This window comes from Miscanthus floridulus, chromosome 1 (genome assembly GCF_019320115.1).
Source record: "Miscanthus floridulus cultivar M001 chromosome 1, ASM1932011v1, whole genome shotgun sequence".
Classification (NCBI taxonomy): domain Eukaryota; kingdom Viridiplantae; phylum Streptophyta; class Magnoliopsida; order Poales; family Poaceae; genus Miscanthus; species Miscanthus floridulus.
In genome coordinates this window covers 38,732,078-38,758,509 of record NC_089580.1, presented here as the reverse complement: position 1 = coordinate 38,758,509, position 26,432 = coordinate 38,732,078, and the positions used below count along the sequence as shown (strand labels likewise).

At 42.8% G+C, this 26,432-nt stretch overlaps 1 protein-coding gene, 1 long non-coding RNA gene and 1 pseudogene across 2 annotated transcripts; all 3 read left to right on the top strand.

Moving 5' to 3' along the window:
* Positions 1–2,577: 2,577 nt before the first annotated feature.
* Positions 2,578–5,124, top strand: LOC136479781 (uncharacterized). The gene is made up of 3 exons (XR_010764604.1): positions 2,578–2,752; positions 2,843–3,049; positions 4,816–5,124. It is a non-coding gene; the product is annotated as an uncharacterized lncRNA (long non-coding RNA).
* An 11,393-nt stretch (positions 5,125–16,517) lies between these two features.
* On the top strand, positions 16,518–22,303 carry LOC136487377 (vacuolar protein-sorting-associated protein 11 homolog; annotated as a pseudogene).
* An 874-nt stretch (positions 22,304–23,177) lies between these two features.
* Positions 23,178–26,432, top strand: LOC136487296 (protein PHLOEM UNLOADING MODULATOR-like). Its single transcript, XM_066484477.1, has 4 exons — positions 23,178–23,682; positions 24,871–25,265; positions 25,362–25,555; positions 25,671–26,432. The coding sequence occupies exons 1-4, from the start codon at positions 23,339–23,341 to the stop codon at positions 26,064–26,066; spliced, it is 1,329 nt and encodes a 442-aa protein (XP_066340574.1). The 5' UTR covers positions 23,178–23,338; the 3' UTR covers positions 26,067–26,432.

Here is a 26,432-nt window from a genome sequence, read left to right as displayed (position 1 = left end):
GGAGTTTGTTACAGTACGTACGCCGTACTATGTAGTACTAGTGCGCTTGGGTTTTTTGGAAAGCCCTTAAGTGCGCGCCTTTGTACGATTTCGTGTCGTGAGTCGTGAGACTGTCTCCGTCGTCATGCCTGGAAAGCGAGTCATCAGCAGCAAGCCAGTCTGTCATGAGACCTCATGCCTTGAAAGAGCTTTGCTAGGACTAGTATTTTGCCGCGCAATACAGCAGTCCTAGGCAGCTACTGAGCTACATACACCACGGTACAACGTCTTGATTGCATTGGGTTCCTGGTTTCGTTGCAAAAGCTAAGCCCTGATCGATGCTGTCAAGGCGAGAGAGGTCCCCGAGCAAATGATATGTTCGCTCATTGGTTTCTGGGCTAGTAAGCTTGGCCGGTGATGGTTTGTCATGAGAGAAAAATATTATTGACTGATTGATAAGCCCTGACTGAAACCAATAAACGAATAGACTGCAAATGGTGAACAGATCCTGGTGTGGGCCAAGCGTGGATGACTACTTCAGCAGCGTTCAAGTTCAACAAGGCCCCCCGTCACGGCTCGCCACGCCGACGACGCGGAAGGGTGAAAAAGACCATGAGTCCATGAATGAATTTCACCGCTTATGTTTTCGAAGAAAGCTGACGGGCCGATACGCGAGAAATGGTATTTGGCCCAGCCCAAATTCGGGCCATGGTAAAATCTACTGTGTAGCCTCCCGATATTTTGTGGAGCTGTACAATGTCGGCAGTTCAATGCCTTTTCGTCCTCCGATCCCAAACCCTAAAGCACCGCCGCACGCCGCGTGAGGTAAATTTCCTATCCAATCCGAAATTATGGGGGGAGGGACGAGGGTGTGGCCACTTTTAGAGCCCGTTTGGCACGGCTTCGGCAGCTCCGGCTCCGCTTGACGATCGCTGCGTCGATCACGGTAGGAATAATGTAACTTGGAGCCGATTTTCTCTCTCATACTTTCTTCTCTCACGGTAGCTCGGATATTGTTCATGGAGCCGGTGGAGCCAAATTTTTTTGCTTCACCGGTGAAGCCGCTGGCTATGAGAGGGAGAGGGAAGGAGAGAGAAATCTGGCTTCCGCTACAGTGAATGAACAGTGGAATTACAGTTGGGAGCCGGAGCCGTAGGAGCCATGCCAAACGAGCCCTTAAGATGGAACCACTAGGGATGGATATTGTTTGTACGTGAATACTAGTCTAGGGAGAGATATAATGTCATCAAATTATTTTAATGTCAAACTCTATCCTTGCTACTTGAAAATTTCCATTGCACATTGTCAAAAGTTAATGAGTTTGCCATCTATACTTATTCAGGAATCGACTAGGTTGCCAAATGGCCACATTCTTCAAGTAGCGGGTTGTGACCACGTTCTCATAGTCTGCTATTCTGCTCAGTAAAGAGCCCTTCCAAAGGGGGCTTTTGGAGGCTATAGAGTCCGCCTCCATCATCCCGTTCGGTTGGCTGGTTCGTATCGTTGCTGGTTCGTGAAGAAGTACTGCTGGCTGGTTTGTGTGAGTGAAAAATATTGTTCCGGCTGAAAATTTACGATCGTTTACGACAAGCCACAGCCAAACGAACAGGCTGGAGCCTATTTTGGAACGGCAACCTTGAAGGCGAGAATGGGTGTTCCCATTTGGTGGCAACGAAGGAGGTGGATTTGAATCAAGCTCAACGACAGCTGCTTGAAACGAAGATTGAGCATCTAGTGAAGCTTTCTCTTTGCTTAGGTACCGTTTAGTTCCACTTCATTTTGCAAAAATTTTCAAGATTCTCCGTCACATCGAATCTTTGGACACATGCACGAAGCATTAAATATAAATAAAAAATAAAACTGATTACACAGTTTAGACGAAATTCACGAGACGAATCTTTTAAGCCTAATTAGACTATGATTGGATACTAATTATCAAATAACAACGAAAGTACTACAGTACCATTTTCCAAAAAATTTCGCCAACTAAACCAGGCCTTAGACCATATCTACGCCTACCGTGGAACCAAAGAGAATGGTACGTGGCCAGTTCTTTTACATTAGGGATTGGTACAAAAGTACCCTAGAGAAAAAGATGAAGGGTGGTCTAGGACGTCTCTCTCTAGAAGACATTATCAGGTATATGCTTCAATACCAACTCATAACACGCGCCTTTCATTTATATATATTTTTCTTGCTGTGTAGGATTAATTAAATTTGATATAATTTTATTACCCAATATAAAGTCGTATATTAATTATTTGTTTTATACAAACTCACAGATTTATTGCCGCTGGGAATACTATGTGGTATGCTAAGTTTATGAAATTCTTGTCGAATAGAAAGTGCTATATGTTGACAAGTATCAAGGACACATGAATTTTTTTTCTTATCCTACTACAAATTCTTATTGTCATTTTTCTTAACAAATGATGTTATAATATAAGGACCCAATATAACTTGTTGTATTTTGTAGGTATGGGAGTGATATCACACGTGGAATGTCTGAACTCTACGATGTTGATATTGTCTGTACAAACATAAGACCTACAAAGATCCTTTTGGATGCAGAAGAAAGAGCATTCGTTTCGGATTTTGGTCTGGGATGCATTTTCAAGAGCCCCATTGTGGATGGTATGCCTTTCTCTGACTATTTTGCAGCACCAGAGACGTGGGAGCACATTGAGGGAAATGAACCATGTCTTCCATCTCCAGAATCAGATGTATGGAGCCTTGGTTGTACAATTTTGGTGATGGCGTCTAATTATCACCTGTAAGTAAGTGATATATATTTTTTCATTAAAATTTTGGCAATGCTGTCACTATTAAATTTAAGCACTTATGAGAATTAAAACACATGCAGCTGGGATGGGTTGAATAAGGCCGAAATTTGTCAGTTTGTCAAGGAAAAGAAGCTGCCTATTATACTTGAGGATCTTGTTCAAGGTTCATTACTACAAATCGTTGATGGCTGCTTGAAGTATGAACGAGAAAAAAGACCATCAGTGCTGGAAATCAGAAGAACATTTCTGAATGAAACTTATTTCACTTTACATCCAAATCCTAGGATGTAAGTATCCTCTGTTATATACTACTTTCTGTCTGGTGTGAAGTCCTTTTAATGAAAAATTTAGTAATATAATTTTAATTTAAGTTTCAAAGTACAAAATCTTGACAAACCAAAGGAGTAAACATTTTTAGGTTCAGAGAAAGTATATATTCAAAAATAAAAAGATAAAGAGATGCTATTCTTCCCATTTTCTTCTGTTGCTCTTTTTTGTATAAATGATTCTAATGCAGTATTTGTTTGTTTAAGCAGTACGAAAATGAACAAGAAAATTGTATATTTAGGATTCTAAACAACGCGCTTCTCAAATATAGGACTCCAAACATCGTCTTCGTAAAAATAACCCTTGAAACGTTGTCTTCTTGATTTTCATGACATTATGTGTATGAAGTCTCTTTTCTCATCTAAATACATGTATTTGTTCCCCGAAGTGATCTTTTACCTTCAGTCATTTAAATGACATTACGCTGGTTTTCCTAGGCTGGCCGCCTGCCGCCGCCGGGTGGCTAGCTTGCCGCTGCCTTGGCTCTGTGATCTGGAGCAGTATCAAAAATTCAAAAACCACAAGTAGAGCACTACACACGCTACAGATTTCCTCTCTGCTAGGACTCTAGGAGCTAGCCCTCGCCCCAGCAAGCAAATAAGCAATGCACAGGACTCAAATAATTAATGGCACAAAATAATTAACATAAATAATTAACGGCACAAATAATTAACAACTATTACTATCAGTACGATTGCGATTATTCTGAACACAAACAAGAACATAAATAATTAAGAGCATCACCTGAACGACAACTCAACTACAGGAAGATTATATTCTACTGCCGGAGGAGGAGGAGTGGGCAGCAATGACCTCGCCAAGGCAATCGCAGTGGATGAAGATAATTTTATATGTAAATTGTAGACCTCAATGAGATCTACAACTTTGTAGTTTTGAGTTTTTTCATTTGAGGACGTTAAGATGCTCGAAAAAATAATATAAAATTTCAGCACCATATTTTGTCGCGTGATGAGACTCAAATTTCAAAAAATAGAAAACCCTTCAATACGATGTCGGATGAAGATAATTTTTATATGTAAATTATATACCTCGATGAGATCTACAACTTTGTAGTTTTGAGTTTTTTCATTTGAGGATGTTAAGATGCTCGAAAAAATAATATAAAATTTCGGCGTCTCCCAAAAATATCAAAGTTACTGTTTACCCGCGAAACAGTCCAGAAGGTTGAAAGTTGAACTTTTTCAAGAGTTGGAGGGCCAAAGTTATCCGGTTTTGAAGTTCGAGGTTGAAATCCGAACTTTGGTGAAAGTTAGAGGGTGTAAATTGGACTTTACCCTAATACATATATGCGTGATGGTACCTGCTGTACTTGGAGAGCAGGTTTTTCCCACTAGAGCTCCAAGTTGTATCAAGTGTGCCATCATTCATGTTCAAATAGGGAGGGTCTCACCGCCTAGGACGCCGCTAAGGCGTGTTGTATTAAACTTTTCTCTATCTTAATACAAAGACGCGCAAACCTTTTGCGTGATGGGGAAAAAATTCATGTCCAAATAGATTATGAATAGCCTCTGATGAAACTTATGACTACACAGGATGTTTGGTTGCTCTTCAGTTCTTTGAACTTGTTGTGTTCTTCTTGACCACTCTTATTGTTATGCAAATCTCCTTATCCTTTCCTAATAAATAAACTTTTTTCATTGTAGTCCTGCACTCCTACTCTTATATTATAGAAGCCTTCTCACATTTATGCTTTCCCCTCTGTTAGGACAAAGCATGGAGAGTGGAAAGCTGGGCAATCATACATTTTTCAGATATTGGTGCTAAGCAGTCGGTCAGATTTCCATGCGAAGTAAGAGATGCATGTGCAGAAATTCAGATGGTAAAGTCCCACACTCTTTCGTTCATACAGCTGACTTTGACTATCACATGTGACACATCTGACTTTTACTGTCAACATGATAGGATATTAAAGAGATGCCACTAACAAACATATACTTAGACTGTGCCCTTCCTGATGGAATAGAAGACTCTTTGCGGGATGAGTACAAATTCATCAATACAGGTGTTCCCAGGGGCAAACAGCTTGGACTTTTGATTATAGTTCTGCCAGACGTCAGAGGAATTTATGGTTTGGGCCATGTGCACCTCTTCCATTTTTCTAGGTCTTTCTAGTGAATCACATGTGATGTTTTGCAGAGAAAGTGGAAGCGGTGTGTAAGGACCTTGGAGTTGTATATCATTGTTGTTTCCCCCAGGATGTTATGAAGCTAAACAAGCAATATCTAAACAATATTGCATGTGAAATAAATGCCAATGTTTATCTGCTTTCCCCCTTTCATCTGTTTGATGTGTTTTTATATTTTTATCTAATTACAAAGCGCTAATGCTTAGTTTCTTATTAGGTTCTTAAGCTCAACAGCTGTTGTGATTATTGCAAGAACATTGGATTAGATGGTAGCTCCATAGAATTTTGTGCCTTGGATGAGGAGTTCGACGATTATTATGTCTCCAGTTCTGATGAGGACATGTCATTAGATACTGACTCAGATGAAGTACATGGTTCCGAAAATGTTTTTTTAATGGAAGGAGATGATGGCTCTGAACAGTCTGATGAGTTGGGTGAAATTGACACTTGCTACAAAGAGCCAAGAGAATTTGAAGCATCTGAACTGCTCAATGTTTCTCACGAGCACATGACAGAAGCTGATGGACCTAAACTTAACATCCAACCTCCTTGAAGACTTCCTCTGCCCTGGTAATATCTCCACATAGCGACAATCTAGACACCATAAAGACCTCGTTTCTGCCTTCTCACCGTGTTCATACATCCTGCAGTGACTCTCGACACACCTGATACCCTTTTAGTGGATGGGAATTCTGCAGAGTGTAACACTCTCGGAGAGAGTGGGGAGCCACTACCCGAAAGTTGCAGTGAGAGTGATGATTTGGACCTTCTTGAGGTACTGCTGGCTTTTAGTACTCAAGTCATATGTTTTGGCCATTGATGCAATACCAAGAAATATTGCAATAGATTTAAGGACCTAATAATGTTTTTCCTCAAGGTCTATACACCACTTTTCATGTCTTCAATGTAAATATTGAAGAGGACATTGACAACCATTTTTTTTACCGCATCCCTCCGCATCTGTTGTTGGATAGCTAATTTATTACTTGAATTAATGCCATAATGTTTGTGTTTAAAAATAAACATCTTCATCTGTTTTGGGAATTGCAGTATTTGTTTTATCTTTATGTTTGGCTCCAGCAAGTACAAACAATGCAGGATGAGTGATTCTTTCATGCCTTCTCAATATAATTATCCATTAGCAATTATAGTATCCAGATGAGATGTGCATGCGCATCTAGAACTATTGAACGATGTTAGTATTGCACCTATGATGTGATTTGCATGTCTTCACCACAGTGCAACAATATGGGCTAGGACATGGATTTGGTGAAACTAACATTACCTTATGTTCCCAGCTTATGAAAGCATCTCTATACTGTACTTACTGTATTACGTAACTCTCGTTAGCATTCATAATATAGAAGCATCCTCTTAGGTTCTACTACTGCTACATGGTAGCAACATGGAGACTAATTACCTTACAATATTAAAAGCTAAGTGTAGATGAGTAACTTTGGAGAACTGAAGAGACATGTTGCAAGCATCATCAAAGCATGGGAAGATCACACATGCTTGTATTTTGAAATAGGCTAGATTAATGTAACAGGAATAATTCAACCATTACTTTTGTATTCTTGCACTCTATAATTCTACTAATATTACATAATCAGTGAGGGGCAAAAACACACAGCAGCAGCCAGTCAGCTTTCCTCACCTGGAAGGCAGCTTAGTAAAAGTTCATCAGATATTCAGATATCTTTTTCAAACTGGGTGCCCATCAGCTTCTTATTCCGCGACTTTGTCCTATTGCAATTTAAAGAATTAGCAACAGACAGTTTTTCATGCTTTCAATTTACACTATCTAAAGCACCAACCAACATAAGTATGGTAACCTAGCCTGCATATGTTGGCTAAATATAAAATATCGTATGATTAAATGGCCTGTATATGTGGCGTCGGTAATTACCATAAGCATGGAGAAATAGATGAATGGCATAATGTCAGAGAAAATAGTAGGTATATTATACAATTAAAACGACACTGGAGCTCTGATCTTTATGAATCAATCTTCTTTAGAAATTGTAACTAACAAAATACTTCTACTTGATAAATCTGTGGAATGAGACATTTACCAGCTAGCTAGTTCCAACTTCTTTGCCAAGAAGGGAACCAACAGGACGAAGACATTGCAATATAGTTTGAAAATTTATCCTGTCAAAATCACAGTGGGCATGTGTGCTGTATAGAATCAAATAAAATATCATTTACTCTGGTAAATAGTTTTGTCACAGCAGTAAAGCACGTAGATTTTTTCATTAGAAGTGTAGGACAAGGGAACAGATCATTAATTCAGAAACATGAGTATAGGAATCTGGAAAGAGAGTTTTAAAATTCACTATTCCTCTACATTTTACATGGTGTTGTCGGTACCTACAGTAGAGGAAAAACTATTGCAAGAAAGAATAAACAGCCTGGTCTTGAACAAAAATAAACAGGTTATATTTATATCCCATAAATATGTAACACAAAGGAACAAGGGAAAAAATGGATGAACCTACTTTGGTACTGTGCCTTGCCAGGAGTTACTTGTATCATATATCAGCAGGTGCTGTGTGATGTTGGGTTATGGTTGCTCGCTTCTTTGTACATTTGGTGGATCAATTTAACTGACACCATACGAATAAGTGAAAAGCTAAAAAGATATTAAGAATCTAAAAATCAGTGTATATTGTAGTGAAAAGCCCAAACAAATTCACCTGACAAATCAAGATCCTAAAATCTCAAATAAAAGGCATTGCGCACACAGCCACACACACAATCATAGGAGCAAGCACAATAATTAAAATGATTGAGATGCAGGTATAGTTAAGGATTTAGCTGTGGAAAGGAACAAAAACAATTGTTGGAAGCATTTGAAGGAGTGGTTGTCTTCACTTTTCATGAGGATATGATAGATTAGCAAACTTAATTAGAGGTGCATGTATATCTACAAATAAAGAAGGAAGAATTACATTACCACCATACAGCACATAGGAAGCTATTTTGCTTTAAAAATTCTGAGTGGTGCATGAGGTCTAAAGCAATATCTTCTTTCTCGGAGCTTCAATACTCCTGTGCATGTTTCCTGAGGTCCCGCATGAAAGCATATATAGGTGGATTCAGTTTATATATTAAAATAAGGGAAAAAGGAAGAGTGGTCAGTTATGATTATAGAGTGCACAGATAAGAGAGCAGCCAACATTAGATGAGGAAACGAAATAGATAAATTGATGGGGGAAAAAATAAAGAGGGTAGTGCTATAATAAATCTCTAAGGAAGGCGTGTATATCAGCTATAAAAATTACAGTACTAACCAAATATGTAAGTTGCAGGATAAGTTGCACATTAGGTATAGAAATTACAGAAGAAACTACTGAAATGGCAAGAGTAGAGCATGTAACTCATTAATCTATTTGCATTGGGAATTTTAAAGACTGATAAAATAGATATAGCTTCAATTTTGAAGAGTAGACTATGTAGATATAGCACTGACTTTACGTGATCCTAGCTATGAATTTCATCATTTATTATAACAGGAAAGGTAACATGTAAGACATGAGTAATAATTCGTTACTGCTAATGAAATAGGCATTGGAGAACTAATTACACAGCAAAAATTAGACATAGCATGACCAGACACTCAAAGTGCTTCACATATAAGCAAAAATTGTCTAGGCTTTTGTGCTTGTCGATATAGAATGATTAATAGAACTAAATCGAGACATACATAGGTTATAACCTTGAACCAGCAGTGGATGATCAACCTGCCAAAAGAAGAGTTCCTTTCTCCTGTTTGTAGAGCGCTTGACGGTAACGTGTAAATATATTTTTGTATATGTAGATAGAAAATGCTCCAGCAATTAAGCCCACATATCGGATGGGTTATAAGAGTACGTAAGGGTTGTAAGGCTTACCAATATTGATGGATAGACCTTGGTGGGACTTTATCTAGAAATATTTGAGAGAGAATGTAAGTAGCATTTGTTGGCCGACTATAGAACCCAAAAACATGAAAACAAAGCAACTGGGATCAACATGCTGTAAGCAACGCCAGCAAGAATCCATCAAACCCAATCAGCTGACTTAAATTAGAAAACATGAAAGATGACCACTAGGAATCCCTCAAACCATGTCAGATGACGTAATCAGAGTCATAAAAGTAAAAAACATAAGTAACGAATGCCAAATTTTCATAGCAGGCTGAAGTAGGAAAAAAATAGCAAATGACAAATGGTCAGAACATGAGACCATTAATGAATGTGGAATGCACGAGATGAATTGGCAAATGGGTAGGACAGAAGATTATTAGCAAATAGGCTTAGACCATATAGAAAGTTGACAGAGATTCTTAAAGGCCCCAGTAATATCTCAATCATCATTTGTTCATGAACCTGGAGCTTCAGGGCATGCTGACAGCTGGGTCACTCTAAAAAAAACTCCATAATATAGGTAACAGGCCATGCCCAGTACCTCACAGGCAAACGAACATCAGATCGTATCCCTGAGCAATGGATACTGAATTTTTATCACAGGCATATAGTAGGCATGTGTTTCATGTAATAAACAGTGGCGTGTGTTAGGAGGAGAAATTTATAAAGAATATAACATTAGACCATAAGCAGATACAGGCGGGAGTGACGCAAGTAGCCCATCAATGTCTTGCCGCATGAGCAAGTCCCTGAAATCCAAAACAAGGTACGTAAGGCTGAAGCACTGATTTAAAAAATCGACAATGCAAACTCATAGTTCTCTAATCGAAACTCTAAAAGGTAATCTACCTATGCTGACAGTCTGACATCAGTTTTATTGACAGACCCATGCAAATACAGGAGGTGAAGATATATAACTGCAAGAATTTCTACCAGGATGATTTGGAAAAAAAACAGCTGAGGACAAAATATTTATCAGTACCAAATAAATAGCGGGGTTGTGGATGCCAGGCTAAAAAATCTATAGAAATTTTTATTAGTAACAAACAAAAAGCAGGGTCGTGGATGCTACAAAATCATGGCACTTGATGGAACACTTTTGGTGCATAAATCAAGAAGGGGAAGTTCAGCACTCAAAATTTCCTATGACCAACAAGCCAACTAAAAGGGACATGCAGTGACAAAGAGCATACATATAAAGGAAACCAGGTAATCCCATAAAAGAAATGTGTTTACTATTTGTTCATTATACTGTATCCTAATAAAGGATTCATCTTAGTGAATGAGAAGGGTGACAATGGAAATAACCAACTAAGGTGACATGGATGTCTCAAACTCATGAATAACCAATTAAGGTGACTTATAATATTATAACAGAAATAATTATTGGCAGCAAGAAAGACATGTAGTAATACGACATCGCCGTCTGTCCATATCAATCAACCCTAGGGAATTGAAGGAAAAAACTTATAGAGGAGTCTACTGCCACTGCAAACCATTGATGTCATAAGGTATACATATAAGTTTCTGTCAATAGTTAAATACGAAAGATCTCAATAAAAGAAAGGAAGCAACATAATGCAAGGTAAGCAGTGATAGCGGCATATGTTTTAATATTCCTGATCCATCAGACCATGACCCCATATTCCTTTTTGCAAAGATCAGGCTGAAATAGGTGAAACAAAGATGAGCACATGTATTTCCAATGGAAAATAGAAAACATTATGCTCTAAGTTCAGGTTCAAAGAGGTGAAACAAAGATGAGAACATGTATTTTCCCAATGGAAAATAGAAAATATCATGATCTAGATGGCAACAGCAAGGCTGTATATCCTCAGCTACTCTATATTTAAGACGCAACACAGGTACCTGATTAATTAAGACACAAGACAATCTATCTATGACGTAAAACATGAATAGAACATTTTCCGTGTGTCATTACAGAGCACAATCATATCCTCAGCTACTCAATATATGAGATGCAAGACCAGTAGCTGATTGATTAAGGCAGAAGACAATCATCTGGGAATAGTTTAGCAATTAATTTTATTTTGCTGTTGAACAGTATAACATGAGACATGGGATTAAGATCAAGTACAAAATGTAACAAAACATAAAGGGTGCTGGGTTTCGAGAAGGAGCACACTTATCTGTGAAGCTGGAACAGTTAACTGGCGCTGTAGATAAACGGAGAACAGGAACAACGCAGGAACCCTAACGAAGCTAGGGTTTCATGGAGGAGCGAAGCACGCGTGCGGAGGATGGGGAAGAGATAGGGGAGCCGCCGGGCCCCACCCGAGCAGGAGCGCCGCCCGCAGGGGGCGCACCCTCGCGTTGCGTCCGCCGCCACATCGGGAGGGAAGGGGAGAGAGAGAAAGGAAAGTGAGGGAGAAACAGAGTCAGAGGCAGGTGAGGGAGGGAGGGAGGAGGAGGGTGGACGCCGCCGCCGTAGCCCGCTGGCGCCCAGCGCCGTCGCCCCTGTCCGCGTCGGGAGGAAGACGGAGAGAGAGCGAAGAGAGGGAGAGAGGAGGGGAAAGAATCTGGAAGGAGAAGTGGGAGCCGTGGTATATATTTGGTTCTCGGGATTCTGAAGAGAAGCGGGAGAAGCGGATGAGAAACAGGAGAAGCTAAACAGAAGCAGGAGAAGCGGCTACAGGCGAGAATCCGCTTCAAGCGATTTGGACCGTTAAACGCGAGATCGAACGGCCGGGGGAATTTGGAGCGACGTGGGCGTGGCTTCTATGCGAGGAGTCAACGCAATTTTGTTTTTAAAAAAATTACTGCTTCAGGGAGCAGGTGCCCATTTGTTTTCTTGTTCTATAGGACTTCGAGTTCAATCAGATTATCTCCAACAACAACATCCAAAAATACAAGACTCATTCGTTCTTTGGGTAGCATTACAGGCAAAAGGTTCAATATCTATTCGGCATCTTCTTCAACAACAAGACCCAAAAGAAAATCCTTTCTACAAATGGGTTTCCAGGAGAGAGGATGCCTATATTTGAGTTTGCCTCTCAGGCAACCTAAAATAAGTCTCCTGTATAGGTACTCTATTGATGGTTACTTTTAGATCTCTTGCTACCTATTTTGGGTTTAGATACCCACCCATATGAGTTCCTTGCTGGAGACAGTCTTACCCTACTAAATTTGAGGTCCTGTGCGACCATGGTCCTTTTGAGGTAATGTACATTTTGGTTGACTGTACTGTTCTAGCTTGAGCAATTGTTGAGCTACAGGTTGGCATTCCTGGTCAGGGAACCAACATGGCGGTCCACTATCGTGTTGTTCATGATGAAAACAATCTTACAGCTCAGGAACTTGAGTCTATAATCATCAGGCTCTCCCTAGTGTATGTTTCAACTCTACTCATGAATTCCTGTGACTGACTATTAGTATGCACCTCTGACATGTCATGTATTGGCAAATGCATCCGTGATTGTCAGGTGTATCCAGAAATATCTATGAGTAAGTAATTTCATACAATACAATCCCTTAATGATTCATCTATCAATGTGTATTTTCCCCATAAAAGGGGTGGGACAATTTGAAAAGGGTAGGGGGCTTTCTTTTTTTTAAAATACTACATTTGTTTGAGGAGAGTGAGAGGGCTCATGTTCTTATCATGATTAATTTTGTTAGTTAATTGAACAATGAAGCAATGATTTCCTTAGTCTGTCTTTATGCACCTAGTGAGCCTCCTGCATCTCCATGTTGAATTGCTTTCGTTGCATTTTACTTACAGCTTATTCTGTTCATATAGTACCACCTGCTCATTTCGCTCGTCTTGCGGCACACTACTATCGAAGGCAACCTGAGGCATACGACTCTCGAAAGGGTGAAGGGAGCTGTGATGTTGCACTACCATCATTGGGTGGGCTTGTGATAAAACCCTATGGCGATGGGCAATGGAACTGTTCGGCTGGACTTCTTTTCAGCGCTGCTGCAGCCACATCACACTGTCTTAAGTAGACATATTTATCTAGCTTAAGGCTCTCTGTGTATTAAACTATGTATTTAATCCAGTAGACATGTGCAAGTGGTATGCTTATTAAATTGAACCCTGTTTAGCACACGTGTGAGGTTGGCGTCCATGAATCTTTATTTATCATGGGTGATTTGAGGTTTTGAGTAGAAAGTTATCAATGTGTATGGGCCTGTTTAACACGAGAGGAAGATAACTATTCTTCATGAGCTTTATAATCCTGAGAACTAATAAACATTTTCTAATAGTGCCTTGTTTAGATTGAAAAAAATTTCAACCCGATGAATAGTAGCACTTTCGTCTTATTTGGTAAATATTGTCCAATCGTGGATCAACTAAGCTCAAAAGATTCATCTCGTGATTTCCAACTAAACTGTGCAATTAGTTATTTTTTTTACCTACATTTAATGCTCCATGCAAACGGCTAAAAATTGATGTGATGGAGAAAGAGTGAAAAAACTTGGAATTTTGAGGGTATCTAAACAAGGCCTAGGAGATTTCAGTTTCATTAGATATGCTCATGAGAAATCTAGAGTAATTATGACACATGTACATGCTCAATGCTTTCATGGCGTCGATGGATATGTTCATGCCTTAAATGCTGACACAGGTATCATGGAGATGTGTGGAAGGGGTAGGTTTCAGGGAGATCTGTAGAAGGGGCAATAGATTTATATGGTCAAACAAACAGGTTAATCCAGAAGTAGCAATCCATTTATATGGTCAAAGAAGCAGATTAACCCAGAAGGGGCAATAGATTTATATGATCAAAGAAGCATGTTAACCCTGTGATGTATATCTTTGTGTTTATGAATTTCCAATGGGCCAGGTAGTATCAGCTACTGACAACTGTTTTTTTTCTTTAATTAAGAAATGGCTCACGTGTTGTTGCGGGGATAATGTAACTCTTACAAATGAGGTTTTAATTGGTCGTACATATACTGCTGCATTCGCTTAGGGTATATACAACATAGAGACAACTATTGTCTCTAAGTTTTTGAAATTCACAACACAGACAGCTCGTACAATCCATATACAGCTGTTATCTGTTTGGTTGCCTATGAATCATTTTAATGTTTGCATGGTAGCCATGATCAATCATGAATATCATGCTAATTGATACAAAACAAATCCTTCAAAGTAAATCATATATTATATATATAATGTAATGTAATATATTTCATAAATCAAATATACCCATATTTTAGAAATAACAAACATAAATGTATGTATATAATATGTATAATGATACACATACGTAGTTTGTTATAGGGTTAATTGGATCTATGCTATTATAACTTCTTCGTTTCTGAAGAACGCCATTACTATTCGTCTATTTTGAAGCATGTTATTATAATTCTTCGTTTCCCACAAATATGCCACGGAATACGTATGGACACGGCCTGGGCTCAGCTGCAGCGTATACGAAGACGTATACTTCATCATCCCTGTCACTGACACGCGGCCCCCATATGCCATCTTCTTCTTCCTCCTCTCCCTCTCCATCCCGACGCGGCCACGGCCATGGCGAGCAGCAGCAGCACGCCGGCAGCCTGCGAGCAGCAGCGCGCCGGACTAGGCTGGGGGCGGGGAAGGGGCCGTGCCTGGTGGAGCTCGCGGGGATGGGGATGGGACCGCGCCTGCTGGAGCCCGCGGGCATGGGGATGGGGTCGCGCCTGCTGGATCTCGCGGGGACAGGGTCGCTGCAGCGCGCAGGGATGGGGCCACGCCTGCCGGAGCCGGGGACCGGGAGCCCGCGGTCGACCTGCACCGGATCCAGTGGAGCCCGCGGTCGCGCCGGCCATGGAGGCACTTGTGAAGCTCGACCTGCGCCGGATTCATGGAGGAGGAGGTGTGCCGGGCGCCAGCCATGGAGGTACTCGTGAAGCCAACCGGCGCCGTATCCATGGAGGGGGAGGTCCGTCGGACGTCGACCATGGAGGAGGCGCCCGCCGCCGGGGAAGGCTAGCAGCACGCCGAGCAGCGGCTCGCGGGGTCACGACAGCGGCTCGTCGGCTCGCCCGCAAGCCCGCAGCCGCCCGCCATGGCCGCGTCGTGATGGAGAGAGACGATGAGAGGAAGAAGATGACATGTGGGGCCCGCGTGTCAGTGACAGGGGAGATGAAGTATACGTCTTCGTATACGCCTGTAGCTAGGCTCAGGCTGTGTCCATACGTATTCAGTGGTATTTTTGTGGAAAACAAAGAATTGTAATGGCATGCTTTAAAATAGACGAATAGTAATGGCGTTCTTCAGAAACGAAGAAGTTATAATGGCATACATCCAATTAACCCTTTGTTATATGGGCTGTAAGCCCAATAGAAGCCAGCAGTAGCAGCCCAGGAAGGCAGAGTAGAAACACCATCCCTCGGTTGTCTCTGTCTCTCGTCTCTCACTCGCATCGGCTGGGGATTTGCGGAAGGATGGAAGCGCTGGCGGCGTAGGCGCGCAGCAGCACGACAGCCTTCCCTCGGCCCTCCTCCGGCTCATCTCCCCCTCGGTCCTGCGCCCTTGCGCGGCTACACGACTAGCGCCCAGCGGCGGTCGGTAGCAGGCAGCAGCACTAGCCCGCGGTCCGACCCTCCCCCTCGGCCCCTCCGGTCCTCCCAATCCTTGCTCGAGCTCCGGCTTGAAGGTTGTTGTAGGCGCACGCCAATCAGGACAAAGGGACAGAGAAGACGACTTTTCACCTCTCACGCGCGCAGCTTGATCCGTGCAGGGCCGGCTGAAGAAGACGGGCTTCGTACAACGCGAAGCCAGCCGTCGAGTCCGTCTGGGAGCACGAGCGCTCGCTGTTGTCTCATGACGGGACGGCTTCATCCTCTATCCTCATTTACTGTAGCAACAATGGGGAATTTTGCAAAATCACCGCACGGAGACGACGGCCAGCACAACCATTGTACGTGCCCTTACTATCTCGATAGGAGAAATGAGGTTTTAAAAACGGGTCGTGCTCGTTGCACAAAATCAGCAAATGTTTTTCGGTTGGTCTGGTTTCGTATCGTTGCTGGTTTGTGAAGAAGTCTACCTGCTAGCTGGTTTGTGTGAGAGAAAATATTGTTCCAGCTAGAAATTTACGATCGTTTACGACAAGCCACAGCCAAACGAACAGGCTGATGCGCTTACCATGTCATCATGTCCCTTCGTTATGTACAAACACAATTATCTTTGGTTTATTTTTTGAACGCAATTATCTTGGTTTATGGCCCATTCGTTTCGGAAAAAAACAAACCAAAATACTATTTTAGTTAACGTATGGTTAGAGAAAAATATTATTTTGACTGAAAAAATAAATTAAAAAGTAAGAATGATAAAAGGGAACATGGCCTATGTGTAGGGGAGCTAGATGGTACAATGTGATTCCTGTGTCTGTGCATGACCTCCTTTTTGTGTTCTCGTCTGGTTCCGTGAGGGAGGATTGATTATCCCAACCAAGGAAATCTTCTGTCCGAGTCTGAGCGCTCCTCGAGTTCGGGAGATGGAAGAGAACAATTCGACCAAGGACAAATGCCCACCTTTGCCCTTCGATCTTTGAAACGGGCATACCCAACTTTGAAATCCTGATCCGCCCGCGGCCTCCTCTGTCCCTCCTGCAGCCCAGCCGGCCGCCGAGACCGATCCCGTCTAATCCGCTCGCCGCGCCGGCCCCGATCCGGCGCATAGCGTCAGCCCGACATGTACCAGTGGCGCAAGTTCGAGTTTTTCGAGGAGAAGTCAGCCGGCCGCGGCGGCGGAGGGGGGTCAGCCGCCGCCGTGCCGGCCGAGATCGCGGGCCGCGTCACCTGCTGCTCGGGCGGTCGGGGGCGTGTCCTGGTGGGGTGCGACGACGGCACCGTGGGCCTTCTCGACCGCGGGTTCCGCCTCTCCTATGGTTTGCAGGCCTACGCCTCCTCCGTCCTCTTCCTCCAGCAGCTCAAGGTACGCCCAGAACCCTTGTTGCGCATCTGAAGCAGCGGCATTCGCGGCCACCTCGCAAATTTATGCAACTTTACTGGTCAGAACAATAGTTAGTGGTTCCTACCACTGGATCATGTATAACTCATCACTAGCCTTGGGTGCATTATTAGAAACAAAAACTACTTGTTTCTTCTTACTACTTGAAAATAATCTCTGCTAGGCATGACAAGCCATGCGAGGTTTGCAAATCTTGGACGACCACCTAAGTCTTGTACTGTGGCTGAATAAGCAATGCCAAAAACCGTTCCTGAAATTGGACAAAAATCTTGTTGGATTAGTTGATTTTGTCAACTTTTAAGATCAGTGGTTTTGTTTATTCTGGCCTATCAAATTCCCTACTCTCTGGGGGGGGGGGGGGGGGGGGAAGAACTCGGTTCAATTGGGGGCACCACTACCATTTATCATTCGCTAATTGAGATCTACGTATTGCCCCATACTGCTGTGTCAAACATTTATTCACATTGTACAGTTTATTGTGATAACTACAGCTACATAATGAACCTAATTAACAACTTATATTGGTCTGTTTGATCAGCAAAGAAATGTTCTTGTCACGGTTGACACGGTTGGAGACGATGACCAGTCATCTTCTCAGTCACCAGCAATCTGTCTAAAGGTTTTTGACCTCGATAAAGTGCAAGAAGAAGGATCAAGTACAACAACTCCTTTCTGTGTTCAAGTTTTGCGGGTCTTCACTGATCAATTTCCTCAAGCAAAGGTAAGTTCGTTCCCTCCGCCCCCCCCCCCCCCCCCCCCCCCCCCCCCCCATTGTTATAATAATTCATATATATGAAGCGAATGGTAACATCTGATTCTAGTATAATTGCCATATTTTGCTGTGTTTTGTAGAAGAAGCACCACCCATACTATTGATTGCCATTGGACTGGACAATGGTTTCATTTATTGCATTAAAGGTGACATTGCACGTGAGCGTATTACACGTTTCAAGTTGCAAGTTGAGGCTGCTACAGATGGCAGCACTAGTTTGCCTATTACTGGTCTTGGTTTCCGAGTTGAGGGGCAAGCACACCAGCTCTTTTCTGTAACTCCTGGCTCTGTAACCTTGTTCAGCTTGCATGTTCACACCAAGGAGACAAACACTTGATCAGATTGGTTGTCAGACCAATGCTGTAGCAATGAGTGACCGTATGGTAAGGATGGATTTGAGCACACTCATATTTTTTCCTTTTATTTAATCCTATAGCAATATGAGTCATGATTTTGTTGGTAGCCTATGTGCTTTAGGATGCAGCTCACAACTTAAACTAAGTTTTGTTAACAGGGACCGTGTGGCTATTTTGGTAGCATAACTATCATCTCTAACTGCAACGTACAAAATGCTATAGCGGTTTAATTTCTTACCATACATTATGTCCTGTGATACCCTACTCTTGTGAGGTAATGCATGCCCATTGACCAAACAGTTTTGTAGTCTATTGTAGTTATTCAGCAAAGCTGCTAGCCTGTTACTGAAGGAATTCTCAGTCCACCAGATATCTACCCAATTGATTACAGATGATGGCCAAGTGGTTTTGTCCGCAAGATGATGTATACATAATTTTTTTGGAAAACCTTAGCTGGATTTAGTTTGAGCAACTGATTAAACTTTTTTTAGCATGTATTTGATTACTATGGTCATGCCTATGTTGCTCTCATACATTTGCATTTTGTATTCAGATTGATCTCGTTGAACTGCATACCTTACATATTTTGTGTTCACCAAACAGGACTTAATTATTGGTAGACCCGAAGCTGTGTATTTCTATGAAGTCAATGGTAGAGGCCCTTGCTGGGCATTTGATGGTGAGAAAAACTTTGTAGGTTGGTTTCGAGGCTATTTACTCTGCATTATTGAAGATCAGAGGACACAGAAGAGCACTCTTAATGTTTATGATCTTAAGAATCGGTTGATTGCACATAGCATGCCTGTGGGGGATGTTTCACACTTGGTATGTGAGTGGGGTTATACTATTCTCATAATGGCGGACAAAAAGATTCTGTGCATTGGAGAGAAAGACATGGAAAGTAAGCTTGATATGTTGTTCAAGAAAAATCTTTATACAGTTGCAATTAATCTTGTACAAAGTCAGCAGGCTGATCCTGCTTCCACTGCTGAGGTGCTGCGGAAGTATGGTGACCATCTGTATGGAAAACAGGAATATGATGAGGCTATGTCCCAGTATATCCACACTATTGGTCATCTCGAACCATCGTATGTTATACAGAAGTTCCTTGATGCAAAGCGCATCTACAACCTGACAAATTATTTAGAGAAGTTACATGATCGAGGGTTAGCATCCAAAGACCACACCACCCTTCTGTTGAACTGCTATACCAAATTGAAAGATGTGGAGAAACTTAACCATTTCATCAAAGATGAAGATGGGGTAGGTGAAATCAAGTTTGATGTGGAAACTGCCATAAGAGTATGCCGCACAGCTGGATATCATGAACATGCTATGTTTGTGGCAAAAAAGGCTGGGAGGCATGAGTTGTACTTGAAGATTTTACTTGAGGATCTTGGTAGATATGACGAGGCACTGCAATATATATCTGGCCTCGAGGCAAATCAAGCAGGTCTTACTGTAAAAGAATACGGGAAAATTCTTGTGGAACATAGACCTGCTGAAACAGTTGAAATACTGTTAAGGCTCTGTACAGATGTTGGAGATCTTACCACAAGAAGAGGTTCAAACAATATGCACTTGCTTATGATACCATCCCCAATGGACTTTGTGAATATATTTGTGCACAGCCCACAATATCTGATGGAATTTCTGGAAAATTATATCAAAGCAGTGACAGACTCACCTGCACAAACAGAAATTCATAACACCCTTCTGGAGCTCTATATTTCAAATGATTTGAGCTTCCCATCTCTCTCTCAAGAAAATGAATCTTAGAATCAGTATATCAAAGAAACAAAAGGTAAAGAAACTGCTAATGGCTATAGGTCAGGAATAAAGGAAAAGGTAGTCTTGGAAAAGAAGATCCTAAAATCGCAAAGAATATTGTTGATAGGAGAAGGAAAGGGCTTGCGTTACTCAAGTCTGCTTGGACATCTGAGATGGAAGATCCTTTGTATGATGTTGATCTTGCTCTCATTCTTTGTAATACTAATGCATTCAAAGATGGGTTGCTCTTTGTATCTGAGAAACTAAAACTTTACAAAGAGGTTATTAGTTGTTACAAGCAAGTACATGATCATCAAGGTTTAATTGCATGTTGCAAGAAGTTGGGGGACTCGTCTCAAGGAGGAGATCCTTCTCTGTGGGGTGACCTGTTGAAGTATTTTGGGGAGCTTGGGGAAGATTGCTCTAAAGAAGTTAAAGAGGTCTTGACCTACATTGAGAAGGAGGATGTTGTGCCTCCCATCGTTGTGCTACAGACACTATCAAAAAACCCATGCTTGACACTCTCAGTTCTCAAAGACTACATTGCTCACAAACTTGAGCAAGAATCAAAGCTAATTGAAGATGATAGAAAATCCATTGATAAGTATCAGGTTAGTAACTTGGAAGTCATTGCAGTATCTATTTCCCATTGCTATTCTTAGTCTTATTTTTTATAATATTTAGGAGTAGGCATTAGCATTGCTTGGTTCATTGACAAATAGAAGATGAAAAAAGTAATACTTTAAATATAGTACAAAGCAGGCTCAGTTTAAAATTAGTACTTGGGAAATTGGTGTTGAGCTGTTTGTTTTAACAAATTACACGATGCTTGTTATGAGATGATACTGCTTCAGACAGATATAGTTCCTTAAATCCCCCCCCCCCCCCCACCCCCCCCCCCCCCCCCCCCCCCCCCCCCCCCCCCCGCCCCACACACACACCCCTCCTTGTACCCCTAAATCGTGAATTACCAAACATTGCGGCTGGAGGTAGCACAGCATCCATCAGTTATTCTCAGTTTACTACCAGGTCCCTTTACATGTGATGAACCCATATATGGAGGCACCTGAATATATTTCTGCACTAACTGGGTTTTCCTTTGATAGGAAAAGGGTTTGTATTGGGACATGTCTCCCAGTTCACTGAATTTTGACAGTTGTCTTTTGCATAACATGCCCTATTGTGAATGTTATTTAAGATAGTTTTAGTTTTTTCACTTTTATTTAATCATGCATCATAATATGATTAGCTAACTGTTCATACTTTATTTAGGACTGTGCCATTTATTTAATATGCTAATTACTCTCATGTCAAGAGCGGTTAGGTTAATATGGACAAATATTGTAGAATAGCTTGTTTGGTGGAGCTTCCAGTTGATATGCTGCCCACTTAGGCTCGAACAAGGGTTCTAGGCTACTAGGAAATTGTGTCTACCTAGAGGGTCTTGTACTCCTCTTTCCCAAGATAGGCAGGGAGTTCTCTCACTGTGGAGGATGTCAGTATGACATTGAAATAAGAATATCTGATTACATTTTGTTTCCATGGTAGCAATGAAATTCTTGAAGTTAACAATTATCAATACTAGAGTTTCACTTGAATAGAATAATGCTCTATTGGTAATGCAAATTGATCATGTCTATAAATTGACATTCCTATAACAAGCACACTCACAAGAATATCCTTTTCTATTTCTTGTGTATAAAAGAGTGCACATCATAACCTTTCTTAGATGCATGATTTATGAGCGGATGTTTGAAATTTTAGTAAGAATGAGTCTACATCAATTGAGATAAGGAACATGCTGTGAAACAATACCATTTTTTTTCAGGGGGAGACAGAGCTGATGAAAAGGGAGATAGAAGATCTCAAGACAAACGCGAAGGTTTTCCAACTGAACAAGTGTAGTGCGTGCACTTTCACCCTTGATCTGCCTGCTGTCCATTTCATGTGCATGCACTCGTTCCACCTGCGCTGCCTAGGTGACAATGAAAAAGAATGCCCAGAATGTGCGCCTGAATATAGATCTGTTATGGAGGCAAAGCAGAAGCTAGAACAAAATGCTAGGGACCATGACCTATTTTTCAGGCAATTGAGGGGTTCGAAGGATGGCTTTTCTGTCATTGCAGACTATTTTAGCAAGGGCATAGTGAGCAAGACAACCGTACCTCCTGAGAATGGACGGTAGGGAAGGACCACTGGTACTCCGTTGCCGCCTTGTACAGCATTTATACGGTGTTATTTCCCTTTCTTCACAGTTGATGATATGTGAGTGTTTCTGCGTTCATCAATTATAGCAGGAAGTACAGATAGCAAGCTTCTTTCATGCATCGGGTTATGTTATCTGGCCTGTTTCATCCATGGCGTGAGGTGTTTTAAAAAAAATAGATTTGGCATTGTAAATACTCATTTCCGGCAGTCCCTTTGTCAAGCCCAAATGATTTTGCTTAGACATTGCTGCAGTTTCCAGCATTGAGTTTTGATGTTTGGCTCGTGCCATTCTCTGTTTGAAAGGAGCAGTATTATATGGATCGTGTTTTTGTATGTTTCAGCGTCTATCTGGTTTTGTTGCATGTAATCATGCTTAGTTGCGAACATTGATCCTACTGCTTGGTGCTTGCGACATGCATTTCGCAATCTCTGACAAATTTCTGAGACGCCACTGCTTAATCTTGGGATTAGAATCGTATTTCAGTCTTCCTGGCTTTATTCTTCCATGGCCTTACTGCCATATGTGAACTCTGAACATTCCTGAGTTACTATTTGCAGTTGCACAGCTTGATTGCCCCTGCTACAGAATACAGATTACAGAGTCCGGACCATCTCGGATCGGAGTCGGAGGCGAGGGCCGAGGGCCGAGGGCGGGCCATGCCATTCCCGATCGAGTCCCCGAACAAAATGTTCTGTACATCTGGGCATCTGGCAGATCGTGGTCTGGTCGGGTCGGTCGCAACGGCGAGCGAAACGCCGTCGGTTCATGCACGATTGCTGAAGGCCCCAGCAGCAGCCTGCAAGTGCATTCGGCGTCCGCTGCTGATGTCACACACACACACACTCAGCGTCACCGTCCCAAGAACTTGCCTTTCCGCGCCGATTGGGCCCGTCCACTGGAGTCCAGCCCAACCAGATCGGACGGCCTGGCCTGCTGGATCCTGGATCCTGGATCCCATCCCGGACCCGGAGGGCTGTGACCGCTCGGCGCCAGCAACAGTGACCTTCCCTCGCTGCCTGCAGGCTGCAGCAGCCCAGGAGTCCAGCGGTCTATGGCGACGACCAACTGACCAAGTGAAGTGGCCGACACCGATCTCTCGCGGTCTCGCAGAGGAGCCGCCGGCTGGGCGGGGCCGATCCGGTTCCGGCCATGGCGAAGCCGGCGCGGGCGCTGAGGCCGAAGCCGCCGCAGCAGCGGGCGTCCGCCCGGCGGCTCCTCGGCCTCGGCGGGCTGGGCGTCGCGGCGGCGGCGTACGTGGGCGTGGACTACCTGCGGCACCTCTCGCCGGCGTGGCACGGCTGGCTGCAGCCGGCGCTGTGGGCGGCGCTGGCGCTCGCGGCCGCCGCGCGCGCCCCGTTCTACCGCCACTGGTCCGCGGAGCTGCGCGCCGCGCTGCCCTTCCTGGGATCCATCGCCTTCATGCTCGCCGCCTTCCTCTGCGAGGCCATCTCTGTCCGCTTCGTCTCCGCCGTCATGGGCCTGCACTGGCACAGGTCGCTCCTCCTCCTCGTCTTGCCTCGGCTTCTTTCACCTAGTCATGGCTTGTTGCTTTGGGGTTGGGGGGTTTAGGAGGCGGCGCGCTGGATCTCTGAGAGGTCTCGACTTTTATGAGCTGCAGATTTATTAGTTTCCGTGCTGTAGGTCGTGCGGAAACGCACGAATTTGGATTTAGTTGTTCATGGAAGGATGGTGTGATCCTACGGTGTTCTCCTCCTTGTATGGGTGAGGTTTATTAGGGGTTTCTGTTGAGTGTGCGAAATTGTTGAAGCTTCTAGACTGAGATTTATGCTGCCAAGGAAGACAGCAGCAATTTGGGATGTCCTGTACAATTTCTTTGTCCTACTAGGAAGGAAGAATAAGGGAACCATGTGTTTACCATAACAAACGCTCAAAATATTGCATTTTATTTGCAGCAGGAAGTAGTTCGCGGAGATGAGCATATCTGCTATCAGTTAAAACAGAACTTTGTTGATTGGTTGTTGCTATTGACTAGATAGATTAACTTCTGCAACATTGTTAACTGCTTGATAATGTTAACCTTGTGATGCTATCAAGACAATACTTCTACATTTTAATCAATAGGTTAGTGGACAATTTACTTCACAGGTGTTCTATAGTTGCATCTTTGTTGTTCTGATTCAGTGGTGATTGGCTTTCTAGGGATTGAAGTTCAAGTAAAGCTCAAGGAGAATCTAGAAGTTTAGGGGGGGGGGGGGGGGGGGGGGGGTGTTAAGGAAAGCATAAGCATCACTTCAGCCTGGGGCATGTAGATTCCTTTAGGCATATGCATCTTCGTCACTCTCAAAATCTAATAAACACAAATGATCTAAACATACATGCACGCAAGAAATTTGGATTATATACGATTCTTAGATTTTAGTTTGTTTGGTCATGGTTTACCTCTGAATACAATCGCATTTGTGATATCTTTTTTGTCACAACCCAACTTCTGTATGAAAGGATTGTGCTGCATCCAGGCAGAGGTTGCCTTTCTATTAGTAAGGAGAGAGTAGCACTACTTCATTGCTAACTTCAACATCTCTCCTTGCTTTACTAAACCTTCCCTGAGAAATTTAGTTGTGGGCAATCACCTCCTAATCTGTGTGTAATGCACACATGATTTCGATAAAATCTACACAATCACTTATAAGCTGAAAGTTTTTTTCACTGTTTTTTAACAGAACTGCCGCGCCACTTCCTGACACCGGCCAATGGCTGCTTCTATCATTGAATGAGAAGCTCCCTCAGAGCGTGGTTGATCTACTGAGAGCTCATGTTATCACTCTTCACCACTATCTGATGTTGTTTATCATGCTGGGGTTCTCAGTTCTGTTTGACTGCATCAAAGCTCCTGGTCTTGGTATAGCCACAAGATATATGTTCACTATGGCAATTGGCCGTGTGCTTCGGACGATAACTTTCATTGCTACCATTCTTCCATCTGCAAGACCTTGGTGCGCTGCAGCCCGTTATCAAATACCTCAACATCCTCATCCTTGGGCACAGAAATATTATGTTCCATATGCTTCTGATTCAAATGCCATTCGTAGAGTGATAACGCATGATATGGCATATGGTTAGTTCATTTTTCCTAGCGCCTAATTGGTTCACCTAGCTGGTATATCATTTTGTACAATGGTGGAGCCTAAACTATTCACGTATACTTTTTCAGCTGCTGTTCAAGCTTACCCAGAGGAATATAGACCCGATTGGGGACGTATGAGCTTCCTTGTAGACATTTTGAGACCAACTCCTGGAGAAGGGCCTTCATGGTACCATCTTTTGAAGAAAGCTAGTGGCGGTTGCAATGACCTTATGTACAGTGGACATATGCTTGTTGCTGTCCTTACTGCAATGGCGTGGACGGTATATACTGTGGTTTTAATCCGTATATCACAATAGCATTTTTATATGCTCACATGTTGTGCAAAGGGTTCATCATAACTCGTACGACCTTACCTTCGTTTTATCTGTTTCACAGGAAGCATACGGGGGCTGGATCTCTGTTGCAATATGGCTCCTCGTCCTGCACAGCGCACAGAGGGAGGTACGTGAGCGGCACCACTACAGCGTGGACTGTGTTGCTGCAATCTACATTGGCATCCTCCTGTGGAGGATGACGGGGTTCATCTGGTCTGCCAGAGACCTGACCCGAGCTAGACGGCTAGCCAAACTTGAGGAGATCCAGAGCAGGCTGGTCCATGCTGCAAAGGACAGTGACATTGATGAGATCAGGGGCCTGCTTAAGGAGGTGGAGCTAGCCGGCCAGGAGAAGCAGGGCTTCTCGCAGAGAGCTATCCTGACCTTTGCCGCAGGAACAATCATCTTCACCTTGTCTTGTGTTCTCATTGCCTTCACAATGACTAGCGACGGTTGATTTGGGTTGTGTTGGATGCCCCTGGATCTGAATGTTAGCCACTTTTTCCTGGGCTATACTGTTTTCTTGTAGTGCCTTCAGTGTCGTTTGTTGAGGGGAACCATGTTTAAACAACTAGATCCTAGTGGTGCTAGAATTCATGGATGATTTGCAGCTGCAGGAAGCTGATGGTTGTCGGTAACATTTTGGTTGCTGTAATCCCCAGTCAAGTAAGTTTTACTTGAACAGAGCTTCAGGCTTTCATTGCTTGCAAGGCACTGTAGACTGTAGCACAGCTTATACTATTTTGTAATGAGGTAGGCTGTAGCACAGCTTATACTGTAATGAGGCAGTTCCAAATTTTCAGTGTAGCGGATCCTTACAGCT

What these genes read in the sequence shown, in the direction of transcription:
- LOC136487296 (XM_066484477.1), top strand. Translation starts at nt 23,339, where the DNA reads ATGGCGAAGCCGGCGCGGGCGCTGAGGCCGAAGCCGCCGCAGCAGCGG. An exon ending in ATGGGCCTGCACTGGCACAG is followed by an intron (nt 23,683 to 24,870) that starts GTCGCTCCTCCT and finishes GTTTTTTAACAG; the next exon opens with AACTGCCGCGCCACTTCCTG. An exon ending in TTACTGCAATGGCGTGGACG is followed by an intron (nt 25,556 to 25,670) that starts GTATATACTGTG and finishes TCTGTTTCACAG; the next exon opens with GAAGCATACGGGGGCTGGAT.